The sequence below is a fragment of the Phoxinus phoxinus genome, assembly GCF_949152265.1.
Source record: "Phoxinus phoxinus genome assembly, chromosome: 9".
Taxonomy (NCBI): domain Eukaryota; kingdom Metazoa; phylum Chordata; class Actinopteri; order Cypriniformes; family Leuciscidae; genus Phoxinus; species Phoxinus phoxinus.
The window spans coordinates 3,167,739-3,192,831 of record NC_136884.1 but is presented as its reverse complement, the minus strand read 5'-3'; the positions used below and the strand labels follow the sequence as shown (position 1 = coordinate 3,192,831).

The 25,093-nt window shown below is 36.5% G+C and overlaps 1 protein-coding gene across 6 annotated transcripts in view; it reads right to left on the bottom strand.

The window, feature by feature from the left end:
- Positions 1–25,093, bottom strand: part of osbpl8 (oxysterol binding protein-like 8) — a 79,640-nt gene that overhangs the window by 6,839 nt on the left and 47,708 nt on the right. For 5 of the 6 annotated variants that reach the window (XM_079622092.1, XM_079622094.1, XM_079622093.1 and 2 more), the window contains 15 exons: positions 13,766–13,836; positions 11,687–11,767; positions 11,474–11,575; positions 9,973–10,176; positions 8,413–8,497; positions 8,173–8,332; positions 6,514–6,739; positions 6,096–6,280; positions 5,168–5,249; positions 4,987–5,085; positions 4,809–4,905; positions 3,079–3,177; positions 1,638–1,735; positions 1,329–1,418; positions 75–211 (listed from right to left, as the gene is read on the bottom strand). In XM_079622092.1, the coding sequence (XP_079478218.1) occupies positions 75–211; positions 1,329–1,418; positions 1,638–1,735; positions 3,079–3,177; positions 4,809–4,905; positions 4,987–5,085; positions 5,168–5,249; positions 6,096–6,280; positions 6,514–6,739; positions 8,173–8,332; positions 8,413–8,497; positions 9,973–10,176; positions 11,474–11,575; positions 11,687–11,767; positions 13,766–13,836 (1,816 nt within the window). Of the gene's footprint in view, positions 1–74; positions 212–1,328; positions 1,419–1,637; positions 1,736–3,078; positions 3,178–4,808; positions 4,906–4,986; positions 5,086–5,167; positions 5,250–6,095; positions 6,281–6,513; positions 6,740–8,172; positions 8,333–8,412; positions 8,498–9,972; positions 10,177–11,473; positions 11,576–11,686; positions 11,768–13,765; positions 13,837–22,864; positions 23,065–25,093 lie in introns of all 6 variants that reach the window. The other variant, XM_079622097.1, reaches the window with a different exon arrangement.

The window sequence follows — 25,093 nt, the reverse complement described above, 5'->3', positions numbered from 1 at the left end:
CCAAATTTTCCAAATTCCACATTATACTGTATATTCAATGTTTACGAATGAATTTGGTGATCCCGCATCGATACCTCTCGCACTCGAACTCGCTCTGTTCTTCAGGAGGAACGGTGCCTCGGATCAGTCGGTCCTGCCTCAGCTCCGGCGTTGGGTTCCAGAACGTCTCCATCTCACCCGTCTTCTTATCGTTGATGAAGACTTCACTGTCCTGTAGAAAACACACAATCTGAATCTCAAAGAGCTCTAAAAGCCTTAGTTTCAGGTCAAAAGACATTTCGATTTGCTAAAATCATTAGTTGTGGCTAGATCACATGCTTTTGACTATTCCGGCCAAGAACGGCTCACTTTGACATTAAAAATCATTTGATTGACATGTAAAGAGACCCATTTTGTGATTTATATGTAACCTTCAAGGTCCTTGCACACCAAGTCCGAAATTTTCATATGTGTTTATTCGTATTCGTCATTCGGTGGCTCTGAATTGTCAAAACAATTGCTTGCTACGGATGCGAAAAATGCAGAAAATCAAACCCGATCCAATTTTTTTTATGACGGACGGCAGTGTGTAAACATGATTGACACAACGTGAGGTCGTATTTATTTTTTAACGTGCGAAAGTTTCTGACTCGGTGTGCAAGGACTTTTTACAGTTGATTTCTTGTTACTTGCACACACACACACACACACACACACACACACACACACACACACACACACACACACACACACACACACACACACACACACACACACACACACACACACACACACACACACACACACAGAGTGTGGATAGGGTAGAATTTTTCTGTCCGAGCCCGTACGCGCAGTAACTGAACCCGACCCGAGACAGACAGGCATAAAGATATTTATGCGCGAGCCCGACGCGAGACCGACAGTTAAAATCCCATTTTTTTTTCTTATACTAATGACAATTGAACGTTTGTTTGTGTGGAAAGCCCGCTTTTATTAAGCAACTGTAGGAAGGCATTCGGAAAAATGTCAACAGATGAGCGCATCAGCGCGCGGAGCAACAAGCGCTCTTAACACAGGCGCGCATGCATGTGTTTCGTTGTCACGGCTACAAAAACTAATTTCCGCACACAGGAAGACAGATGTTATGTTAATATTTTACATATATTTTAATCACAAAAACGAACGTTTGAAAGCATCAGGCACATTGGCTACCTACATAATAAGCTGTTTTAAATTTAAAATGTTCAATGCTTATCGCGCTGTTGTGACCGAGCCCGACCTGAACCCGAACATAACACACACACACACGCACACACACACACACACACACACACACACACACTACTCACCCAGTGCCCCTCGAGTGTCGCCAGCACCTCCTTCCCAAGTTTGATCTTCCCGTTGATCTGATTGACACTATCACTGCTGCCGAGGAACGGCTGAGATGACGGGGAAACATCAGTCATGTCATCGAAACAGATACAAAGATACAGAGCATCTTCCATTTGTGGATATTGTGCCGTTATCAGTGTGGCATTTAGTATGATGTGTTACGGATGTGATGTCTGTGGCCTTTCTATCTGCGCCCCACTGTTCTTCTAAATGTCACAAAAGCTCAAAACACACACTGACATGAACACACATACACACACACACACCTTGAGTTTGAACTCCAGCTGAGCGCTGTAGCCCGTCTTCTCACAGGTGATGGACACCTGTCCGCCCAACTCCAGAGTCATAGTGCCGTACAGGATCCCTGAGAGACACACAGACACAGAATGTGTGTTAATCTGCATGAGTGAATGGTGTATCTGACTGTTAGTGAATAAACCTATGTGTGTGCGCAAGGACATTGAGATTTATTTGATTTGCACAGGTTCTCTTATAATAATAATAATCATATTAATAATAATAATAATAATCTTATTTTAAAAAACCATCAATGCACAAATCACGCTACTGGACAAACAGCCGTAATACATGACGCTTGCTAAGCCAGACCTCAGTCTGCAGGAGATGGGTCTTTGGTAACACTCTATGATAATAATTCAACATTAACAAATACTATTGAAAGCTTAACAGATCAAATATTAAAAAAGTATATTTTTAAATGCATATTATAAATGTATCAAATATTGTTATAAATATGTATTTAATATAATTTTTCATATTCTCATATATATAATTTATATTGTTGTTATAATCATGTATTTACACACAAACATATATACATTTATAATCTTGTTATATGTATTACTGTATGCATTTTGAATAAATGTTATAATTTAATTAATTAATAAATCTTTATAAACATACATGACAAATATAATACAATTATGAATCGTATTATATATATATATATATATATATATATATATATATACACTATACACACAATTGTAATAAATATTTATAATTACATTATTTTATAAATTACAATATTTATAATAATTATGAATCATATTAATAATATGTAAAACAAGTATATATATATATATATATAATTAATTAATAAATACATATCATTCTATATGTATGATATATATATATATATATATAATCAACATACTATAAATATATTTGCATTACAAATATAATTTTATAAGTAAATTACATAAATATAAATATATTCATAAATAAATATAAATCATAAATACATATCCATATAACTAAGTATATATGTATATGTATATATATATATAGACAGAGAGAGAGAGAATATATATGATTTATGATATAAATAATAAAATACACACGCTTTCGTAAATATATAATAAATATAAATTAAAAACTATTTGAATGTACATTAGCTAAAGATCTGTTAAGCGTTACATAATGAACTATTGTTTTTCTTGCTATTATTAAGAGACGTACTGTATAAAGTGTTACCAAACCGTTATATTCTAACTAAACTGCAAAATCTAGCCTGGATACTGCACATGTATCTAAACCAGTCCAAACGAGTTACTACACATGTAAACATACCTAGATGTGTCCCTACAGAAGACAACGGGGATAGGGTTAGTCGTGCAGTATGACTGTTAGCTGTGCTGACGGGTGATAGTTCACATTAACGCATGAGCACGTGCGCAGACAGACCTTTGCAGTGAGCGTAGGGCATGTTCATCACATAGTCCTCCCCTCTGTTCAGAAACGACAGCCTGGCTTCACCGTCCAAGATGGCCGACAGCGAGTTTCCTAAAAAACACCAACAAACTCACAATCAGACGTGTGTGTGTTATACAAAATGATGCGATTTAAAGGGGTGATGAACTGAGAAATCAAATTTTCCTTGAGCTTTTGACATAGTAAGAGGTCATCATACTATAAGAATATCCTGTAAGTTTCAGAACTGTAAAGTTAGTCCAATAAAAGCTTTTATTGACACCAGGCACAGCGAACGACAGGCTTTTCAAAGTGGGGATCAATGAGAGAACAATGGCGACACATTACGCATAACACACCGAACACACAGTTAGCCTACACAGGTTACCTACAGATGACCCTATGACGTCACAGAGTATCAAACCCCGCCTCCGCAGAAGAAGATCGACGCCTACTTCAACACCGCCTGTTTAGCCCCGCCCACCGATTCATGCATTACATGAAGCTCATTATAATATGCAAAACTGTTATCCAATCATAGCAGTGGGCGTTTACTTCCAAGTCTTCAATGCGGCACGCCCATAAAAAACGAGCGTTTCAGGAGCTCGGCTCAAAACCGGGGTAGAAAACAGCCGATTACTGATTCATTTTGATGTTTTTGAATGTAAAAACTAGAGATACACCGATTACAATTTTCTAGACCGATTCCGATTTCCAATTTCTCATTGAGTTTGACCTGCCGATAAAGAAATACATTAAAAAAAAAATATAAAACACCATATAATTTTACCCAGACTGAATAATAAAAACAAGTTTAAATGGGTAAACTTTCTATAAATATTTTTGAGTCATTTTCTTTTCTGACATAGCTACTCAATACAATACATACAAATTCTGTGCATATTGGGCACTTTTTGTGTGAAATCATATTTATTTTGTCTAACAAACGTGTGCTTTCACTTTAATTGACCCTTCGCAGGGAGCTTGATTGACAGGTGATCTGACCAATCATACTTCGCCATCCGCCATTATGTCGGACAAAGCGGTCAGGAGAGTTAGTAGAGTAACATGGGAGGATTTGAACTTGAGAAGCGGAGTGTACTGACGTCTTTCCGCGGTTAAAACAACATTCCTCCTGATGTTCATTCATGTTTATTTGATGCTATAAATGAACTAGAAGGAAGAGACGGCAGCTTTAACTGATGCTCTACAGCGATCTGTCACGACACAAGAGCCACAAAACGGTATTTATTGTTTAAATTTCTTATAAAAAATTACTAAATTTGAAAGGTGAGACTGTTTAATATGTTTAATATCAAAAGTAACCTGGTCTATCCTGTCTAGCAGTGTCCTCTCTCTGCTCCGCGATGTATTTTTCTCTGCGTGAGAACATGGTGTGGCGTGAGAGCGGCGTAGCTTGTCGGACATAGCGACAGTAACTAATGGGGGCGGGTCTTTGCGAACGGTCAATTGAGATGACGTTGCGCGATGTTAATCATGCGGCGCCCGAGTGCATTTTACCGGCATAAAATCGGCATATGTCAGACTGACCGGCAGGTCATGGCCGATCACGTGAAAATCGGTCAATTCCAGTCACCAGCCGATCAATCGGTGCATCTCTAATAAAAACCAAGCGAACGTCATAAGTTGACCTCAGACAACAATATAATAAAAATAAAAAAAGCCAGTTCATGACCCCTTTATTAGTGTATCTTCTGTCTCACCGTAAAACTTGGACTTGGCCAGGATGCTGCCACTCAGACAAAAGCCATCCTTCCTGTTACTGACATAAAAGGCTGAAACTGGAGGATGATGGGATACCTGGAGGACAACATATGCATTATCTTGGTGTGTAGTTCAATAACACACTAACTGGAATCAAAGTGGATGTCACTGGTTTACCTGCTCTGCGATGTAGAAGGTTTTGCTGTTTGTCTTGGTGTGGATCCATAAACAGCGAAATGTTTCTCCGATAATGGGGTTATACGGTTTCTTTAAACCCTGTCAATGACGAAAATATGAAAATATTAAGTAAAATGACAGATTTGAGACGCCTGATGGCTGTTAGTGAATCTGTCTTCACCTTTGGCTTCTTGTAGAATCCAGAAATGTACCATTTGACGACCTTCTTCATTCGGTTATAAGCGTTCTCTTCCACCGCCGCTCTGATGACATAAACACAGATAATTATGATGAAGCTACTTTAATAAAACAAACTAAAATCAGATTTTATGTATATTTTTACATTTTATTTTGCCTTCACACTGAAGACTATATGTGTGCAACCATTTCCAATGAAATAGAGTACATTTATTTATTATTATAATAATAATCACAATAATAAACAATTTATTGTGATTATTATTAATATATGAATAAATGTAATTTAATTAGTTACCATGATTTTACCATGTTTGTCCCACTTTATCCTTATAATGCTAAAATAATTTTAATATAAATTACATTTTAAAATATAAATATAATATTTAAATATAATTTTTTTAACACATTATTTGTTTTGTTTTTGAACATAATTTACAGTTTTAAATCACTTTAATTTTAGGACAACGCATGTTTTTTTTAAAACACAATATATTTTTTTAAGTAGAACCGAACAATGCACATTTTTGGAACAATAGATTTGTAACCAGTGTCATTTTATTATCATTATTATTATTCACAAACTACTACTAGTTATTAACATTTCAAATTGATATTGATATTTATTTTCTTATGTTAATTGTTAGGTTCATTTTGTCATTTTATGGTGTTCTTTTATTAATCGTTATTAGTTTATTTATATTTTGCATGATTTTTTATTTCAGTTTTGGTAGTGCTTCAACTATTTATTTCACTTTCTAATGTTCATTTTCATTTTTCAACAAACATTAATATATATTCATTCAGCTTTATTTCAATAATTTTATTAGTTCCTGATTTATTTGGGAATATAAAGGACCATCTGAATACTCTGAACGTCATTGTGTGTGTGTGTGTGTGTGTTATCTTACTCCGACAGGAAGTCAGCGTGGTAGTAGTAATCGGAGAGTTTGTCCAGGAAGGATCGTGGCTCCAGGATGAAGGTGGGCAGGACGACTTTGGACAGGTCCATGCCGGGCCGGACCTGCTTCAGTAGAGTCCAGATCAGAGATTTATTCTCTTCTGATACTGTCTCTGTCTGAGCCGCTTCGCCAGCCTGATAAACACACACACACACACATACACACAGATTGAGTGAACAGATTGTGTCATATCCACCACAGACTTTGTTCATCTCCCCAGCTGTCTGCTGTAAGAATAGATGTCTGAATATTGTGTTAGCATCTGTGCATTAATAGCACTCCACTCGAGCCAAACGACTTCAATAATTCATCATGATAATGTCTGTGAGGGATTGTATTTAGCTGGACTTCACTCGCACACACACACCTCTCCAAGCTCCTCGTGGCTCTGCTCAATGTACGGCGTTTCCCGCAGCGTCTCGTTGGGATCCATGTCGACGTACGAGTCTTCCTGTCGCTCCGACGTGTCGCTGTCGCTCTCTTCACTTTTATCCATCACCTCATTTTCCCACTCCTCCTGCTCCTGCTCATTCTCCCGGTCCGACTTATCAGAATACAGGTCTGGATCCTTAAACTGGTCACTGTCATTAAACCTGGTGGATCACGCAAACTCTCAGTTAGTACACAAACACAGGACTTGCATTAATCAGTGACTAGTGATGCGCTGACTACATCAGTTTTGGTCAATGTAAGCGTATAGAGTCCAGCTGAATGGGTTAAAGGGATGGTTCAGAGTAATTTCAACCCAGGGTCCTTTGCACAATGACTTTGAGCTTAACTCCCCCCCCCCAGAAGCTTTTTTTCCCCTTGGTCGAACATTATTAAAGTTCGAGCTTATTTAGAGATATCAGCCGAATGGTTTAGTGCGGGCGCTGATGGATCCGAGGTTGTATCTGGTAAATTACCGCACTAATAATGCCCAGAATGGCACCAAACTTCTACAGTTGTACAAATAGGTCACTTCCGTGATTTTGGAAAAGCCTGAGCTCGAGGTCATGGTGCAAAGTACCCTAGGTTGAAATTACTTCAAACCATCCCTTTAATAGTGAAAATGCTTTTCGACGACAAGTAATAAACCTTTAAAGACAGACATACTGTGAGCTAAGAGGTTATTAATCGATGGTATAGGCTTTTGTTGCATTATTTCAACTTATTTTTTTAATAATCATGTTTACCAGCCGAATTTGTGGTGAAAAACTACATTACCCATGATGCAATAGAGAAAATTCCACCAATCAGAGGGTTGAAACAAGCAAAATACACCAAAAAAAGCTCTTTAGCTGTAAAGCATGATGGTCTTGCTATGCTTTCATTTTTTGCAATAAACTTAAATAACTATTTGTTAAATGTCATCGCAATGCTTTCTTTTGTAGTTATTTTCCTCGCTAAAGCCTTTTAGTCTGATTATCAAATACTTTTTTGCTTCAAATCAAAGTTTGTAATGATGTGATTCACCTCATAGCTGGCTGTTTTAGTTCATGGTGTATAACGCTTTTATAAAGACTATTAATGTAAAATAATTAATGGAAGAAATACTTACAGAACCAACAAGTAGAAGTATGTTCACACAGGAAAGTAAGATACGTTGTTTGCTGCTTTTTATATTTTTTCTTTTCTTTTCTTAATGTTTTGGACATTATTGTATCTTATTTTATATATATATTTTTTCTCTCATGTTCGAAATAAAGATTTCAATCAATCAATCAATCAACACCACTGAAAAAGTAGGCAGCATTAACATGCTCGATTGTGAATGTGCATGTAAACGTAGTCATTTTAGATTTGTATTATGGGTTATCATATTTCTAGTGTGCCATAAAATAAAAATAACTATCTGCTATTCTATTCGCCAAGACTGAACTCTCACTAAAGATTTCTGGTAAATGTCACGGCACTCTGCAGCTGATCGCCCATCATTAAAAATGAATATGCAAGTTCATGAAGTGTCAGTTTTTATCAATGCTGAATAAAATATGAATCTAAAAAGCCCGTGACATGACGGCTCAGTGTGTTAACGTGTTCTTACTGAAAGCCCTGCATGTTGTGCGCCCGCAGCAGACTGTAGAAGTTGATGTGCGAGTGCTCTGCGGTCTGTGGGGGCTCCTCTTTGCCCTCTCTGATCATCGTTCTCTTCAGCAAACTCGAGCATTTCAGAGCCAGTTCCAGAGCGTCCATCCAACATCGGCCTGCACACATCACGCAAAACATTGAAAGTCAAATACAGCGCTTTATTTTGTCAGTCTGTTGTTGAGTGTGTGTGTCTCACCGTCTGATTCTGAAGCCGCTCTGAAGATCAGGTGGCTGCTGGGTAACGGCTGTGTGATGGACCCCACGGCTTCTCCTTTAGGGCCCTGAGACGCACGTAAACACAATAAACACTTCATCCAACTATCCAAATGGCACTTTTTATAGAATATTAGAAGTATTAATAATAAAGAGTCTTCTTTTTATATACTTTATATATCTTTTATACACTACCGGTCAATAGTTTTGGGACGGTATTTTTTGAGACTGTAAGTGACAGTAAAGACGTTTATAATGTTTTTTTATTTCAAATTAATCCTGTACTTTCCTTCATCAAAGAATCCTGAATAAAATGTCACGGTTTCTACAACAATATAAAGCAGCACAACTGTTTTTAACATTGATAATAATAATCATCAGAAATGTTTCCGGTGCAGCAAATCCTCATATTATACTGATTTCTGAAGGATCATGTGACATTGAAGACTGGAGTAATGATGCTGAAAATTCAGTTATGATTACAGGAATAAAATACATTTTACAATTGTAATATTGGAAATAATTCAAGACATTTTCTTTTCAAAGCAAATTTTCAATGGGGGAAGTTGTGATTGTCTGATTGGTCAGTTTGAACATCTCACACCTGGGTGTTAGTCACATGGTCGGGGGAAATTACAAAAGAAGATTGTAACTGTTGTTCTGTCTCTTTTCAGATGCTGGCCTGCTCTTGAGTCTCTCTCTCTCTCTCTCTCTCTCTCTCTCTCTCTCTCTCTCTCTCTCTCTGGTAATATTTTACGTATGCTGGGTACCATTAATGGTCTAAGTTATTATCATATGCATCTATTTTATAACCATTTCAAGAGTATAACCTAAACCATATTTTGACTTGCATCTAATTTGTAACTATTTTAAATGTAAGCATAACCTTATTTTGTCACATGAACCTTTTTAATTCATGGAGTCAGATTAAAACGAGATGATTGCATATGAGAACAACGGGTCTTATTTAACCAAATTACTTTGCGAAGCGTAAAGACTTCAATCAGCCGGGTCTTACACAATACATTCACATAGAAAACACTTATTTTAAACTGTTATAATATTTCACAATTTTTCAGCCTTAGTGAGCAATAAGAGACTTCTTTCAAAAAAATGAAAGAAATCTTACCGACCCCAAACTTTCAAACGGTTGTGTTTAAAAAAAATATTCAATGTATGTTTTATATTACATTATTTTGCAATTTTGTTTTGTTTTACTATGCCTTTAAGACTTCTTTTGGCACTTCAAAGATTAGAGGCATGTCTACTCCAAACATTTAATATTCAAATGATAATGCAAATCCAAAAACGGTTCATAATAATAATAATAATAATTTGTTACATTTATATAGCGCTTTTTCTGAGACCTCAAAGTGCTTTACATAGAAGGGGGAATCTCCTCAACCACCACCAATGTGCAGCATCCACTTGGATGATGCGACGGCAGCCATATTGCGCCAGAACGCCCATCACACACCAGCTTTTTGGTGGAGAGGAGACAGTGATGAAGCCAATCAGTATATGGGGATGATGATTCATGTACCTTGACGGCCCAGATGGACTGCTCGAGCGGGTGGAAGAGCTTGAAGCAGAACCCGTCCTTCTTCGAGGGTCTCTCGATGAGCTCACAGGCGTTGAGCAGCACGGTACCGACCCACTGGCCGTTCTTATTGGTCTTATAGATCAGCAGGACGCCTGGCTTCAGCACACACCACAGCTTGGTCCAGCTCTTCAGCGTGCCACGGATCTGAGAGAGAGAGAAAACGGCTCATATGAGACTGGAGGTCATATTAAGGTTAGATTACTTGATCCAAACCTAAGATCGATTAAACTTCCCTTTCTCCTGTCCCTGCAGGTCTTTTTTTTGCATACTATCACATTGGTTTAATCAATGTGAGTGTCACTGTGATTATTAAAATCAGACGTTCACCCCTGCAGCGATGAAAAGACGTCAAAATGAAAAGTGCTGTTCACTTTTTAATCATGTTTTTGTCCTGTTGGGATTTATTACCACCATAACTTAATATACAGCACTTGCATCTGTCTGCTGTCGACGAATTACGTGAGATTCAATGATGAATAAGACAATTTTGAGATATTTTATGTATAAATGGACATGCATTATACTACTTATGCAGACTGTATTCAAATCAAAACCATTTTCTGCAAATTAGGCCGAATTGCTTTCATATTATTTGTGATCCATACAACCAAAACGCAGACTAGAGCTGCACGATTCCGGATAAACTAAAAAAATATATTTTTATTGTAAAAAAAAAAGAAAAGAGATCACGATTCTGAGCAGACAACTACCGTATTTTCCGGACTATAAGTCGCTCTGGAGTATAAGTCGCATTAGTCAAAAAATGCGTCATGAAGAGGAAAAAAACATATATAAGTCGCACTGGACTATAAGTCGCATTTATTTAGAAATTTATTTCACAAAATCCAAGAACAGACATTTAATCTGGAAAGGCAAGTTATTCAGCTCCACAACAGCACACAGAACAACAGGCTGAATAGGTCAAGTCAAGTCATCTTCATTTATATAGCGCTTTTAACAATGTAGATTGTTTCAGAGATAAATGTATAATTTAAGGTAACAGATTGTTTTGGCTTTATAGCGGTTCTTGAATAATGTTATTTTCCAGCTAAAGTTAGTTTTGATTGATTCACTTCCATCGAAATGATCATTAGTTATTAAATTAGGGGCCGCTAAGACGACACCGTTCTCTCTAAAAAGACTGAGGTGAAGTCTAAACAGAATAGGTGTGTTAGCGTAACACATTAACAGTTATTCAGCTACACGATAGCATTAAGACCATATACCTGGGAGACTGAATAGGCTAAATTAACATAAGCCAGCGAGTCCTCTGGCCAGAGTGATTGAATGATTCAATGACTCACTTGTAAAGACTTCAATTGTTTGAATCGAGATTGCGATCTTTTAAGGATTAATCGTGCAGCTCTACCTCAACTAACTTGATTCCACACTAAAACCTCCAGTATGAAAAAGGCCTATAAGAATAAACCCATTGACACACCTTGAGCCAGTCGGCCATGACGATGACAGACGGATCAGTGATGGTGCTGAGCAGTTCTTTAGTGGCGCGTTTCTTCTCTTCCCTGTAGTTCTTCTTCTGCACCTGAACAAGCATCACAGTCATAATTATTGCTCATCAGTACTCATAACAATGCATAAACATAACTATTCAATGCAAGAAAAATTAACGAGCCATTAACGAGTGTGGCTGTACCTTGAGAGACTCCTTCTTTGTAAGTTTGTTTCCAGACGCCGATACGTCCTTGTCTGAGCCATTATAGAGCTTGGTTTCCGACTGTGAAACCAACACAGAGTTTAGTAATTAGCACAGCATGCTGTACATCATGATATTTTGAGCGTTGCACTTTAGCTTGGCCTAAATAAATGTCATAATTCATTATACATGCACACATATTTACTAACTTTATTAACTAAAACCAAAACCATAAAAAAAATATTCATTACTAGAAATAAAATAATCATTACATGAAATAAAACCAAACGAAATGTTACATTGGCAAATAGCCATTTTTTAAGTATTTTAAATAACTCTATATAACTCTATATAAACTATATGAAAAAAAAAAATATTTAAAAATCATGTTTTTTTGGTTTAAAATAGAGATTCTCCCACGATTCTGAATAGACAACTAAAGAAAATAACTTGTAATTTACTAGCGCTTCTGACAAAATGTTTATTGCTGCAGTCTGTTTAAAAAATATCGAATTCATTTTATTATTGTTTTTTATAAATAAAAAAGTTTGAATGAATGATTCAATGACTCACTCATAAAGACTGAATGAATCAGTGTTTTTGAACGAATCTCTCAAATGAACGATTTAATAACAAACAGATTTGTTAACAGTCGCCACCTACTGGTGTAAAGATGTAATCTTTATTTGAAGCATCACGCTAATTTCATAAGGTGAATCGTTGTCATTTAAGAATAAAGTTAAGTCGCATGGGTGCAGCACCAATAAAAATATAAAAAAATATTTATAATATAAACAAAAAATATGACAGTATCTCAATGACACTAAAATAACACATATACTTAATATAATATAAATGTTTTATGTTTTTGGAAAAATAAAAAGGAAAAACAGCTAAAAAAAAAGTATATAAAGTGTATTTTTTTAAGGCGAGACACGGTAGGCAAAAACATTGGTTTGTTTTCACTGGTCAATTTTGAGATTTTGGGCTATTTGTCTTCAATAACATGTCTTCTTTCAGAAGTATATAACATGTTTCAATAGCATGTCTTCTTTCTAACTATATTGTGAAGGTTTGTCCAGGGATTTGTTGATATATCATTCTTGGCCTGATTTATATGACATTTTATGCCTAAAAATAGGGCAGAAATAATTTTTTTAAGGCTAGTGGCAGTATTTTCTGATTTACAGGGTAACAAAAGGAGATATTCTTAATCCCCTCTGGTAATGTCTTTTCATTGAATATTTCAACAAAATGCAAAAAAATAATTTTGAACCTTTTTTTCCAATGGTCAGATTCGTCACTTCAAAATATATGCAAATGATATGCATATTTAATTAGATATAGCCTGATTAGCATATTTAAACATAAAATTACAGAAAACTTGCAATACATTTTTTTTCTCCTATTCATGTGAATAATCAACTGGTAAAGTTTCATGGTGATATCTTTAAGTTAACATTTTTACCCTATTCACCTGTAGTGTCTCGCCTTAATAGAAAGAAATAATGTGAAATACAGTTTCATGATTAGTAAGACGCACTTCAAGTCTGGACATTTACTCAGATCACCTGACAGGAGGGTCAAAACTTAATTTTTTATTTCACACTGAAGCCTTTAAAAGCCGATTAGGAGAAATATCTTTACGTGAACAGAGCTTAAATATGCCTTTGAACGGGTTTGAAAGATATCTGCTAACTCTCACGCTCTTCTGGACTGCAATCCGGCTCTCGTGTTTGACGGGATCTGTGACTTAGGATTTATTAGGGATTGCGAGTGCATGTATCAATGGTCTGTCTGGACGTGACATCCAAAACCTCTGATGCAATTTGCTCATATTACCGAGTGTGTTGGATGTTAACAGCATCTTCTCGAGGGTTATTTCTGATGCGCTGCTAATCAATACACACACCCCCAACTGCAGTCCTGTCACCTCTGAGATGCTCTTGACTATGTATAATTAATAAACAAGGACTGAAGATTGCTAGAGGACCAGCCGACCCACATTGATCCGATTCCAGCCCTCAGAGGATCATGGGTAGGGAGAATAAACAAGAGCCTGTCTGAGTGTGAGTTTACCTTGCTCTTGGATATGGAGTGTGAGGAGTCTTCTTTCAGAGGCAGGATTTCTTCTTTGCCACGTTCAAAACCTGCAAAACACAAGACATTGTAATTCAACTCGACCAGCTAGGCTGATATTTAGCCAATTAGATTACTGGGCATATACAAATATTAAATACTGAAAGGCTTGGGAACCTCTTTGCACTGTGTTTTGTGTTTGTTCTTGTCCCCCCCCCCCCCCCCCCACCCCACCCCTTTCTTTCCTTAACCTGTGTGAAATGTATCACCAAATATATCACAAGTCATGTTATACAATAAAAAATGGATAATATTAATCTAATTTTCTAAGATAATATGTGTCTATATTAGGGCTGTAAACGATTAATCGCGATTAATCGAATTCAAAATAAAAGTTTGTTTACATAATATGAGTGTATTGTGTATAATTATTTTGTATATATAAATACACACACACATGCATGTATATATTTGAGAAATATTTGCATTTATATACTGCATATATATTATTTATATTATATATAAATAGAACAATTTTATATATAAATAAAAAAAATTTCTTAAATATATACATGCATGTGTGTGTATTTACTATTTATATATACAAAATAATTATACACAATACACACACATATATTATGTGAACACAAACTTTTATTTTGGATTTGATTAATCGTTTACAGCCCTAATATAGACACATATTATCTTAGAAAATTAGATTAATATTATAAATTATTATAACTTTTTTTTTTATTGTATAACATGACTTGTCTTAATCTATATACAAACAAATATACATGTATGATTCTCATGGTAGCAACACCGGTGATATTTCACTATCCTTGATACGACCTTAAGCCTAATGATTAACTTGAGATAGGTTACGTGTTGCTAATAAACAACAAGTGCAGTTTATACTTTTGTAAAAAGAGACATTTCTCATCAACACTGGTCGAAAAACCTGCATTGGTCAATGTTAAATGTTCACCAAGGTATACAATCTGATCCCAGACCTGCACATCTTTCCATTAGAGCAAAATATGAGATTATTTCAGTCCCACGACCCTGAGAAAATATCTCTGTGACGGCTGTATCAACACCTCTGAATGCCGTGAGTCAGAGATTCACAACACACACACACACACACACACACACACACACACACACACACACACACACACACACACACACACACACACACACACACACACACACACACACACACACACACACACACACACACACACACACACACACACACACACACACACACACACACACACACACACACACGTTTTATGGGGTCTTACATAGACAATGATATTTATAATAATAAATGTACCACTAAAGACTAAAAAAAGACTGCATTTTTCCATTTTCAAAAAACATCTAGTATGATTTATAAGCCGTTTTCCTCATGGGGACAAAAAAATGTCCCCATAAGATTAAAAATTTCTGGTATTACTATCCATTTTGTTCCCAATACGTAGGGAATTACCTGAACACACACATTTGCTTCGACAGATTACACACATGCTACTTCATCTGATCTCTGAACAACACAAACGGCTCCTAAACATCACCTGATATATATATATATCATTTTAGTTAACGATATTAATTAACACTGGTGTGTTTTGATAGTGATGGACGTATCCTATATCTACGGCCCTGAGGATGAATAACACACATCAAAAGCAAAAAACTAAAACAGTTTCATTAGATAAGGCCGAGGACGATCTGTCAATGTCACTCTGTCAAGACTAGTTTGTTTCTTAGGCGTGAATAGCACAACTGTCAATTTAAATAACATCTCTCCTTGACAGAGTCATTATCTTGATTTGGCTTTTGGCTGGGAGTGTAATAAAAAAAAGATGGCAAGTTAATTCAAGTTATGATTGAAGATCTCATAGGGAAGCTTAATAAACAGTTTTCTATTGCCACAGTAAGACTGGGTCGGCCACATTTCAAAGAGCTATTAATTATTATTATGCCTTATTCTGCATTCCCACATTCAATATCCCTTAATCCTTCCCAATACCATAGTTCATATCATAGTTAATAGTGAGATTTGGACCCTAAACTAAAGTGTGACCAAAAAACAAAACTTTTTTAAGTTGTAAATAAAACAAAATGGTATGTTTTACAAGAAAATACAATTATAGTCAAATCAAATCATCATGACACTTGACATTTATTTGAAGTTAATTGTGAAATATACAAGCAATTTCTGAGAAAATTGTCAATTGAAAATTGTATCTGCTACCTAAGTAGTTAATTTTTATCAACTTAAGCACTTAGATTATCTCAAAGCAACAACTCTTTCATGCTATAGGAGTCGCATAAGATGCTTTAATAAAGAAAACTTGGCATTTTACTGACAGAACGGGACCATTTTCAAGCTTTTGTATCCAAATGACCAGGAGCAAAGATGCACTCCTGATGTTTTTGGCCCGACCGAACCGCAATAGATGTAAATGACGACCCATCGATCAGGTTAAACGGGTCTTTTGTCTCTATTGTCGATTGCCGGGGCAAGCGTTGTGCTCATCTCTGAAAACACTGCACTCCAAGAGCTCTTAAACATGATAATCATACGCAGAAAAACCCACATGTCCTCAACCTGATGAGAGCATCAGCATAACTCGTCTGTTAGCGTATTAGTTATCTATTCTGCTGCCGCATAAATCTGCATTAACCACGCTTTTCATTTAACAGGCTCAGATTTACTTCACAATCTGACGACGTCACTTCCTGATCCTGTTCCCATGCCATCTTTTCCTGTCTTCTTCTCACTGATATCCTATTCATGACTAGCCATTTTTAAGATCTTCTTTAAAAACATATGTTTTCTTTAGCTTTTGAATAGATTATGAAATGTGTTTTTTGAAGCTGATAGAATAGTGTTGTTTTTAAAAATGTTTATTTTATTCTTGCTTGATTTGTAAAGCACTTTGGGTCAACCTCTGTTGTTTTTAAATGTGCTATAAAAATAAAGGTTGATTTGACTTGACTATTGATTAAAGTGGGCAGGAGTAACATTGTGAATAATGGAGGTCTAAGGATGAGCAGCTCTCAGATCAGATGTAATAGTTCCTCTTGTGCTCAATATGCTGATGGGACAGCTGGGAAATTAAGTATTGAATACAACATGTGACGCACACGCACGCACACACACACACACACACACTCTCTCTCTCTCTGATATCTAGTCTATAACCTCAAGTCTGTCCTTCAACAATCACATCAACAATAAGCATAAATGACCTTTAAATTCATGTGTGCTATCAGTTTAGATAAAAATTATATTACATTTAAATGCAGAAACGCACTTAGTTAGAATGGGAGTCTACGAGAGCGAACAAAATTATTTTTAACAACCAAACAGATTATTTGTTATATATGCAGAACCGAAAAATAATGTTTTATTTTTCCTTTCAGACACAACCCCCCCCCCCCCCTAACAACTTGCATTATCAATATTTAATAAAAATGACAGCAATAATGATAATTCTAAAACATTCAAATGTTTTGTTGTAGTCTAATTATATTGAATCATTATTGTAATATTTTTTGATAACAAAAACAATAATATTGACAGCTCAATATTATGACGTGTATATATATATTAGAGAACGCAGTTAAAATGCCCATAAAAATTCAAGATGCCCCTGTATGAGTTTTTGTCTTTTATTTATATCATATGATATAGGCTAGTTAAGCAATATCACACACAGTTCTGTAGATGTCCCGAATAGCACGAGTGCAAATGTGATATTGATTTCATGCAACAGTTCAATAAACAATAAACAAGAAGTTAATATTGTGTTATTGGTTACACCGAGTGACACACAGCGGTGTTTCGATCAGTGCTTTGAGCGAATCAATCGGGTGAGCCAATGATTCAATGGCCCATTCATAAAGAGAGCCGTTTACTTTATTCATGAATGAATCAGCTGTGTGAACGAATCGAATGCGCACAAAATCCTCCGACATCATCCTGTCACTCATCTTCTCTTACTATCTACATGTGAAATCTGATGTACTGTAATGTAACCGCAGCAAGCCTAACCATGTCCTTTTCAGAGGCTCCTTAGACTGAGTTATTCATTTTGTGTGCCTTTTCCACTTCAGATAAAGGCTTCGGGAACATCCCTAATACACACACACGGATCAGATTTCACATGATCCATAATGGTATATGATATGCATGTTTATATATCATGTTCATGTAAAAACATTATTATTATTTTTTTTTCATTTAAGTGGTGTAGTATGTAAATTCTATTGTGTATAAAGGCCCAATTTATATATATATATTTTAAATTGAAATAGTGTAGTATGTAAATTCTATTGTGTATAAAAGCCCAACCAGGAACAGGAGTTGAAAATTAGCATTTGCTATAAACTTTATATGCAGCACTTCAGTGACAAGCTTTGTCTTGACACTATGTTTGTTTGCATTGTCCCTGTCAAATAAATAAAAATTAATTAATTAATGAAAACACACACACACCTTTATATGTGACCCTGGATCACAAAACCAGTCACATGACGCACGGGTATATTTGTAGCAATAGCCAACAATACATTGTGTGGGTCAGAGTTATCGATTTTTCTTTTATGCCAAAAATCATTAGGATATTAAGATCATGTTCCATGAAGATATTTTGTGAATTTCCTACCGTAAATATATAAAACATGTATTTTTGTGAGTGAATGCAGCACAATCGTGAACATAAATGCACAACTTTAAAGGAGATTTTCTCAATGTTTCGATTTTTTTGCACCCTCAGATTCCAGATGTTCAAATAGTTGTATATATACATCAATGGAAAGCTTATTTATTAAAAAAATTGACCCATGTGACTGGTTTTGTGGTCCAGGGTCACATATGTCTTACATTATTCTTATATACAGCATGTTTTACAGTTTTCTCTGCATATTAAACTGAGGTTGCAGAACGCATTTTAACATTCCCAGAGCGAGTCGAGTTCATCTGTAAATATTGTTTGGGATAACACAGACATTTCCCACTGAGCTACAGGAACACAGGAAGATGACAGCTCACTCCACGAGGAGAGGGAGACGACATCTGTGTGTGTCTTTGTTTAATAAGCCATGACGCGGAGTGAGTAATAATCCACACATAAAGCAGGAGCTCACAGACAGCTCTGATCATTAGCCAGAGCTGAGCCAGAGAGAGAGGGAGCAAGATATACACAGCAAATAAATGTAAAGCTTAATATTGCCGTGGACAAAAAAAACCACACTGATAGATTCTTGTCAGACAGCACTGCAGGCTCACCTGCTAATCAAACATTCAACACGCGTGCCTACAGTCAGACATGCAGAGAGCACAGGCAAAAAACACTGCAAGACACAGGAACAAAACAGTGACTGTTGTCGGCTAAACGACTCTTTATTTGAGAAATGTACACAAAATGAACCCCAACATGAAGCTTGAATGACATGCATGATTGTTTAAATGCATTAAAAAGACCTATTATGTTTTTTAACATGTTCAACTTAAGTGTTTATTGTGTAATGTTGATGTTTAAGGGTCTGCAAAGTTACAAAGTTATTCTCTATATCAGTGTCAGTGTTTCTGAACTCCCTGAAACGCCTCTATTGTAGTCTTGAGTTTTCTTCCGGGAACGAACACGTCACAATATTCCTCATTTAAATAATTCCCGCCCCAAGGCATATGCTAAATAAAGGGGCGGGGCCTGGTTAAGATAGTTAGTAGTGTGTTGAAACTCACGTGACATTTCCAAAACATGACCAATCACAACACACTGCTCCAGCCGACCAATCAGAGCACATTATGCTTTCCGGAAATAGGAGCTTCATAAAGACAGGAACTAAACAGAGCGTTACTGACAGACAGGGAAGAAAGGCGCTGCAACCATATATATATATATATATTCACATAGATACCTCATTAGCGGCTGTTTCTATAGGGTGCTTTAAATCTTGGTGGTTTTTACAACCAAAGGCTTGTGGCATCTTGAAAAATTAATTGATATTTACTGTGAATGATGACAGCATCTAAAATGTTGATCGTTCCAAGATTTTAGATGCATCAGCGTGTGTGTAGCGGTCGAATGTGGTTTCTATATATCTATGTCTGCAACAATGTCAAATATGTTAAAAAATAAGTTGTTTTTGAACATGCAAGCCTGAAAACCTATTCTAGCAGAGCCCACAAACAAAATCAAGACTTTGATGTAAAAGGGCATTTATGGCCCTAATAAGCATTATGCATTAATGGTCTACTTGTGTATTTGTGTTTCTCTGCTGTGAGACGGAGACGTGTCTGATATTTCCACAGTCCTGCAGCGTCCTTGACTACGGCAAACCAGCGGAGGGTGTAATTCCACCCCGACCGGCCTCACGGAGGCTCAGTCCATCTGAAGGGCAGAGAGCATCGTCTAGAAACAGAGACACACTATTCCGTATAACACTTAATATGTGACCCTGGACCACAAAACCAGTCACATGGGTCACAATTTTGAAATTGAGATGTATACATAATCTGAAAGCTGAATAAATAAGCTTTCCATTGATGTGTGGTTTGATAGGAGAATATTTGGCCAAGCTATTTGAAAATCTGGAATCTGAAGGTGCAAAAAAATCGAAACATTGAGAAAATCTCCTTTAAAGTTGTGCATTTATGTTCACGATTGTGCTGCATTCACTCACAAAAATAAATGTTTTATATATTTACGATAGGAAATTTACAAAATATCTTCATGGAACATGATCTTTACTTAATATCCTAATGATTATTGGCATAAAAGAAAAATCAATAATTCTGACCCATACCCGTGCGACTTATGACTGGTTTTGTGATCCAGGGTCACATATAAGCAACGTGCCATACATAATTTTATATATAAGTATAACGCAACAACAACACAGCATAATGAGTGTTATTGCGAGTCATCCGGTCAGCACACAGGTGCCAAGACGGGGAAACACACCTGTGTTTTTGTGCACGCCATCTATGAATAATCACACATCTGTGCTAATCTGCCACCTCATACAGTAAAGTGCAGATGATCCTCGGAGCGAGATTCATTTCTCTCGTTCGGAGCGGAGGGGTGAAAAATGTATCTGTGGGATAATAAAGCTCAACTTGTTCCGGAAGAAAAAAATGCTATTCAAAATGATAAAGGTGATAAAGCAAAAACCTTTAAAGACAAACCAAGCGCTCTCATGTTTAGAAATTACATAAGCTTCTTCTGTGTAATTAATTCACCTTCATTAAAATTGTGTTTGTTGTGAGTTCAAGGGTTATGTAGGCTAGGAAAAGGTCAAATATCAAAATGTTATTCAAATTTTGTAACCTTTCATCAACATATAATCACTTGCTTCACCTCTTAACCTACTTTCATTGTCAGCTGATCACCAATGACACTTTTCACCATCCAATCAATTTACAAGCACATTAGCTTGTTATCTTAAACTGTGCAATCCAACTGGATGGAAATTTTACATGCAATTTAAATACATAAATTATAAATTTTTCGTGTGCAGATTTTACTAACACAATAAAACCCATAAATCCTTCTGGGTTGAGAAGTTCAATCATTCTGCAAATACATTTTACTTTGAAAGAAATGTGATTAATGTCTGAGCCGGCCAGTTTAGTTATGCTTATAGAGAGAAAATTAATAAGAAAATGAATACACAAAAAATACTCATGAAAAAAAAGTGGGCAGCCACTGCTGAGCTCTGCATCTTTATCCACTATAATGATCCATCAATCCGGATTTGAGTGATTCAGTATTAAATCAAAGCCATTACCCTTTAAGCGAACTCTGCTATTTTCACACAGGTGAACGAGACGCGCAGACAAGATTTGTGCAAATGCAATACACTCTGGATCCATTAGCTAATCTCTGCTCAATGGACTCCATTAAAACGCTAAAAAAGGCTATCAATAATGAAAATGCCGGGTAAGCGTACAAATGTGAGTATTAAAATAAAAACACCATCTCTGAAGCAAATGAAGACTGGCATCTGCCAGCATCAAGAGCACAGCGAGCGGCCTGTGTGCGTAAATAAGAGCATTTAATGCATCCCTCTCTTCTTAAAGTCATAATCATGAGGGATAAATGGAGCGGAGGCCACACTGACACGAGTCAAACTCACTATGAGAGCTGAAACTACTCAATATCTGCGGCACAAACATCTGCGTTCTGCTGAACAGCTCGATTTACTGACCTTAAGAAGATGACAAACAGTCCTTTTTTTATGCTATTCCAACCCTAATGCGTTTCTGAGAACTACGGTTGGCAACTGAGAGCTGGCTCTTTAATAATAAAGACCAGTTTGGTTTAATAATAAATAAAAATAACACTGGAACTGAATGATTTAGCTCTTGGACATTCATCTTCAGTCAATTTAGACAGAATGCAGTAGTAAAATAATATAAATAAAGGCAAGTCTCAAATTTATCAGACTGGTTGAATCAGTCGGACAAGTTCTTCACGGAAACTGGGAATAAACATTAAATAAATAAACATTTAATAAACTTAATTGTGAGACTTAAATCATTACAATATATAAATTAAATTTTGGCTCCACTTTATTATTCTTTAAATGAGTAAATAATAATTTACCCAACAATATATCAAACAAAACCAGTGAAAAATTTGGTAACATTTTTGTTTGGCATATTGGTGAGTTAATAATTGAAATAAGAGTAAAGTCATTAAGTGGAACGTAAATCGTTACAATGTCGATATACAGCATTGACTACTGAAAAATGTGCATTAACTAGCAGGAGGTGTTATTGAAGGTTGAAAGAGACATGGTGCGTCACACACTTGAAGGATAGCGATGCAATGAGTAACAGATGCTAACGTGCTGTCACAGTTAATAGATGCACTTTCATTTGGAGGGCAGTCAAGAGTCAAACGCACACATTCAGTCGACGGCAAGTTGCCAAAACTATAAAACTTTGGCTACACTCATGGTTCACACTGTAACCAATCCTGGCACTAATGCAGAGGAACGTGATCGAAACTACCAGAGAAATAAAACATGTGAAAGTTTCCTGATTCACACCAGGATGTTGATGAGACCCACCTGGCAAGCAGACAGAAAGCTCGTTGTACCCCCCAAACGAGGCGTTGCGAATGAGTTTGCGTCCGTCTGGATGGGGCGGGCGGCCTGAGATGGTTCCTCCACAGGTGGAGAACCGGCGGCGGCCCAGAATCCCTTCTTGCTTCATCATGAGGGCGGGCGTAGGACGGCCTCACCCTGAGGAGGACGAGGCTGAGGGGCTGCTGTGGTAATTCGGCAGTCACCACAAACACACGCACGCACGCTCAGACATACTCCACTGCTGCTAGTACTACAGCTGACCAACTGCACTCTGAAAACACACAGGCTCTCTCTCTCAGTGTTACTCACTGCAGCCCGCCCTCCCCCTCTCTCTCTCCCTCTCTCTCTCGCTCGCTCTAGAGCGTCTGTGAGTGAGAGAGAGAGAGAGAGAGAGAGAAAGAGCCCCGTCTCAGATTCTTGCACGGCACTGACAATCAGTGGAGAAAAAGAGCTGTTACGTCACTAGATCTGAACCGCTTTCTTTTTCTTTTCAGTTTCTTTCTGATCTGACTTCATGATGTATGTGGCAAATCTGACAAAAACAGGGATGGATGGATAAAGGTGTGGATGGATGGATACAGGGATGATGGATGGATGGATACAGGGAAGATAAAGGGATGGATGGATGGATACAGGGATGGATGGATTGATGGATACAGGGATGGATGGATACAGGGATGAATGGATACAGGGATGGATGGATACAGGGATGGATGGATACAGGGATGAATGGATACAGGGATGAATGGATACAGGGATGGATGGATACAGGGATGAATGGATACAGGGATGGATGGATACAGGGATGGATGGATACAGGGATGAATGGATACAGGGATGGATGGATACAGGGATGGATGGATACAGGGATGAATGGATGCAGGGATGGATGGATGGATTGATGGATACAGGGATGGATGGATGGATGAATGAATAATGGACGGATGGATACATGGATGGATAAAGGGATGGATGGATGGATAAAGGGATGGATGGATGGATACAGGGATGAATGGATACAGGGATGGATGGATGGATTGATGGATACAGGGATGGATGGATGGATGAATGAATAATGGACGGATGGATACATGGATGGATAAAGGGATGGATGGATGGATAAAGGGATGGATGGATAGTTTTTTATTTTATATATTTTGCATAAGGACAATTTTTTTTTTGCATTCCACATATATATATATATAGGAAAGGAAAAACACTGATATTTTCCTGCATTCTTTCTGCAAAATTAAGCTTTTTTTTCATTCTCAATTACATTATTTATTTAAATCAGCATAAATTAGATGACAATACTATAAAACTCTCATAAATACTTTTCCATTTAAATAATATATTTCCCATCATAGTATTAAGAAAGAGATTTGTACGCATTACGGAAATGAAAATTGTGCTTGATGTGCTTAAGCTAAATTTAATGAAAATAATGCGAAATGCAAAAGTACATACATGTATGCAAAATATAATTAGAAATATGACTTGTTCTTAAAACATATTAATAAGCCTTTGTCAGATTCACTTAATGAATGACTGAATCATTGCATGCTTCTATATTTTTGAGACTGACTCAGATCGGATCAGAGAGAATGGTTAATGAAGGATATTGTATCTGAATATCTAAAACACACTCACGCCTCCTTCTCATTGCTGGTGAAAACAGAATCAAGCCATCGGCATCTCCGGATGCAGACACACATCTAACCTGATCACATTATGAACTGTCAAATCTCATACGGCGAAGATATACATCCATCTATCACGAGCCTTTCATCAAACTCAAAGGTTTTATACTGCACTAAAGCATGTTTATACTGCACTAAAGCATGTTTATACTGTACTAAAGCATGTTTATACTGTACTAAAGCATGTTTATACTGCACTAAAGCATGTTTATACTGTACTAAAGCATGTTCATACTGTACTAAAGCATGTTCATACTGTACTAAAGCATGTTCATACTGTACTAAAGCATGTTTATACTGTACTAAAGCATGTTTATACTGTACTAAAGCATGTTTATACTGTACTAAAGCATGTTTATACTGTACTAAGGCATGTTCATACTGTACTAAAGCATGTTTATACTGTACTAAAGCATGTTTATACTGCACTAAAGCATGTTTATACTGTACTAAAGCATGTTTATACTGTACTAAGCATGTTTATACTGTACTAAGCATGTTTATACTGTAC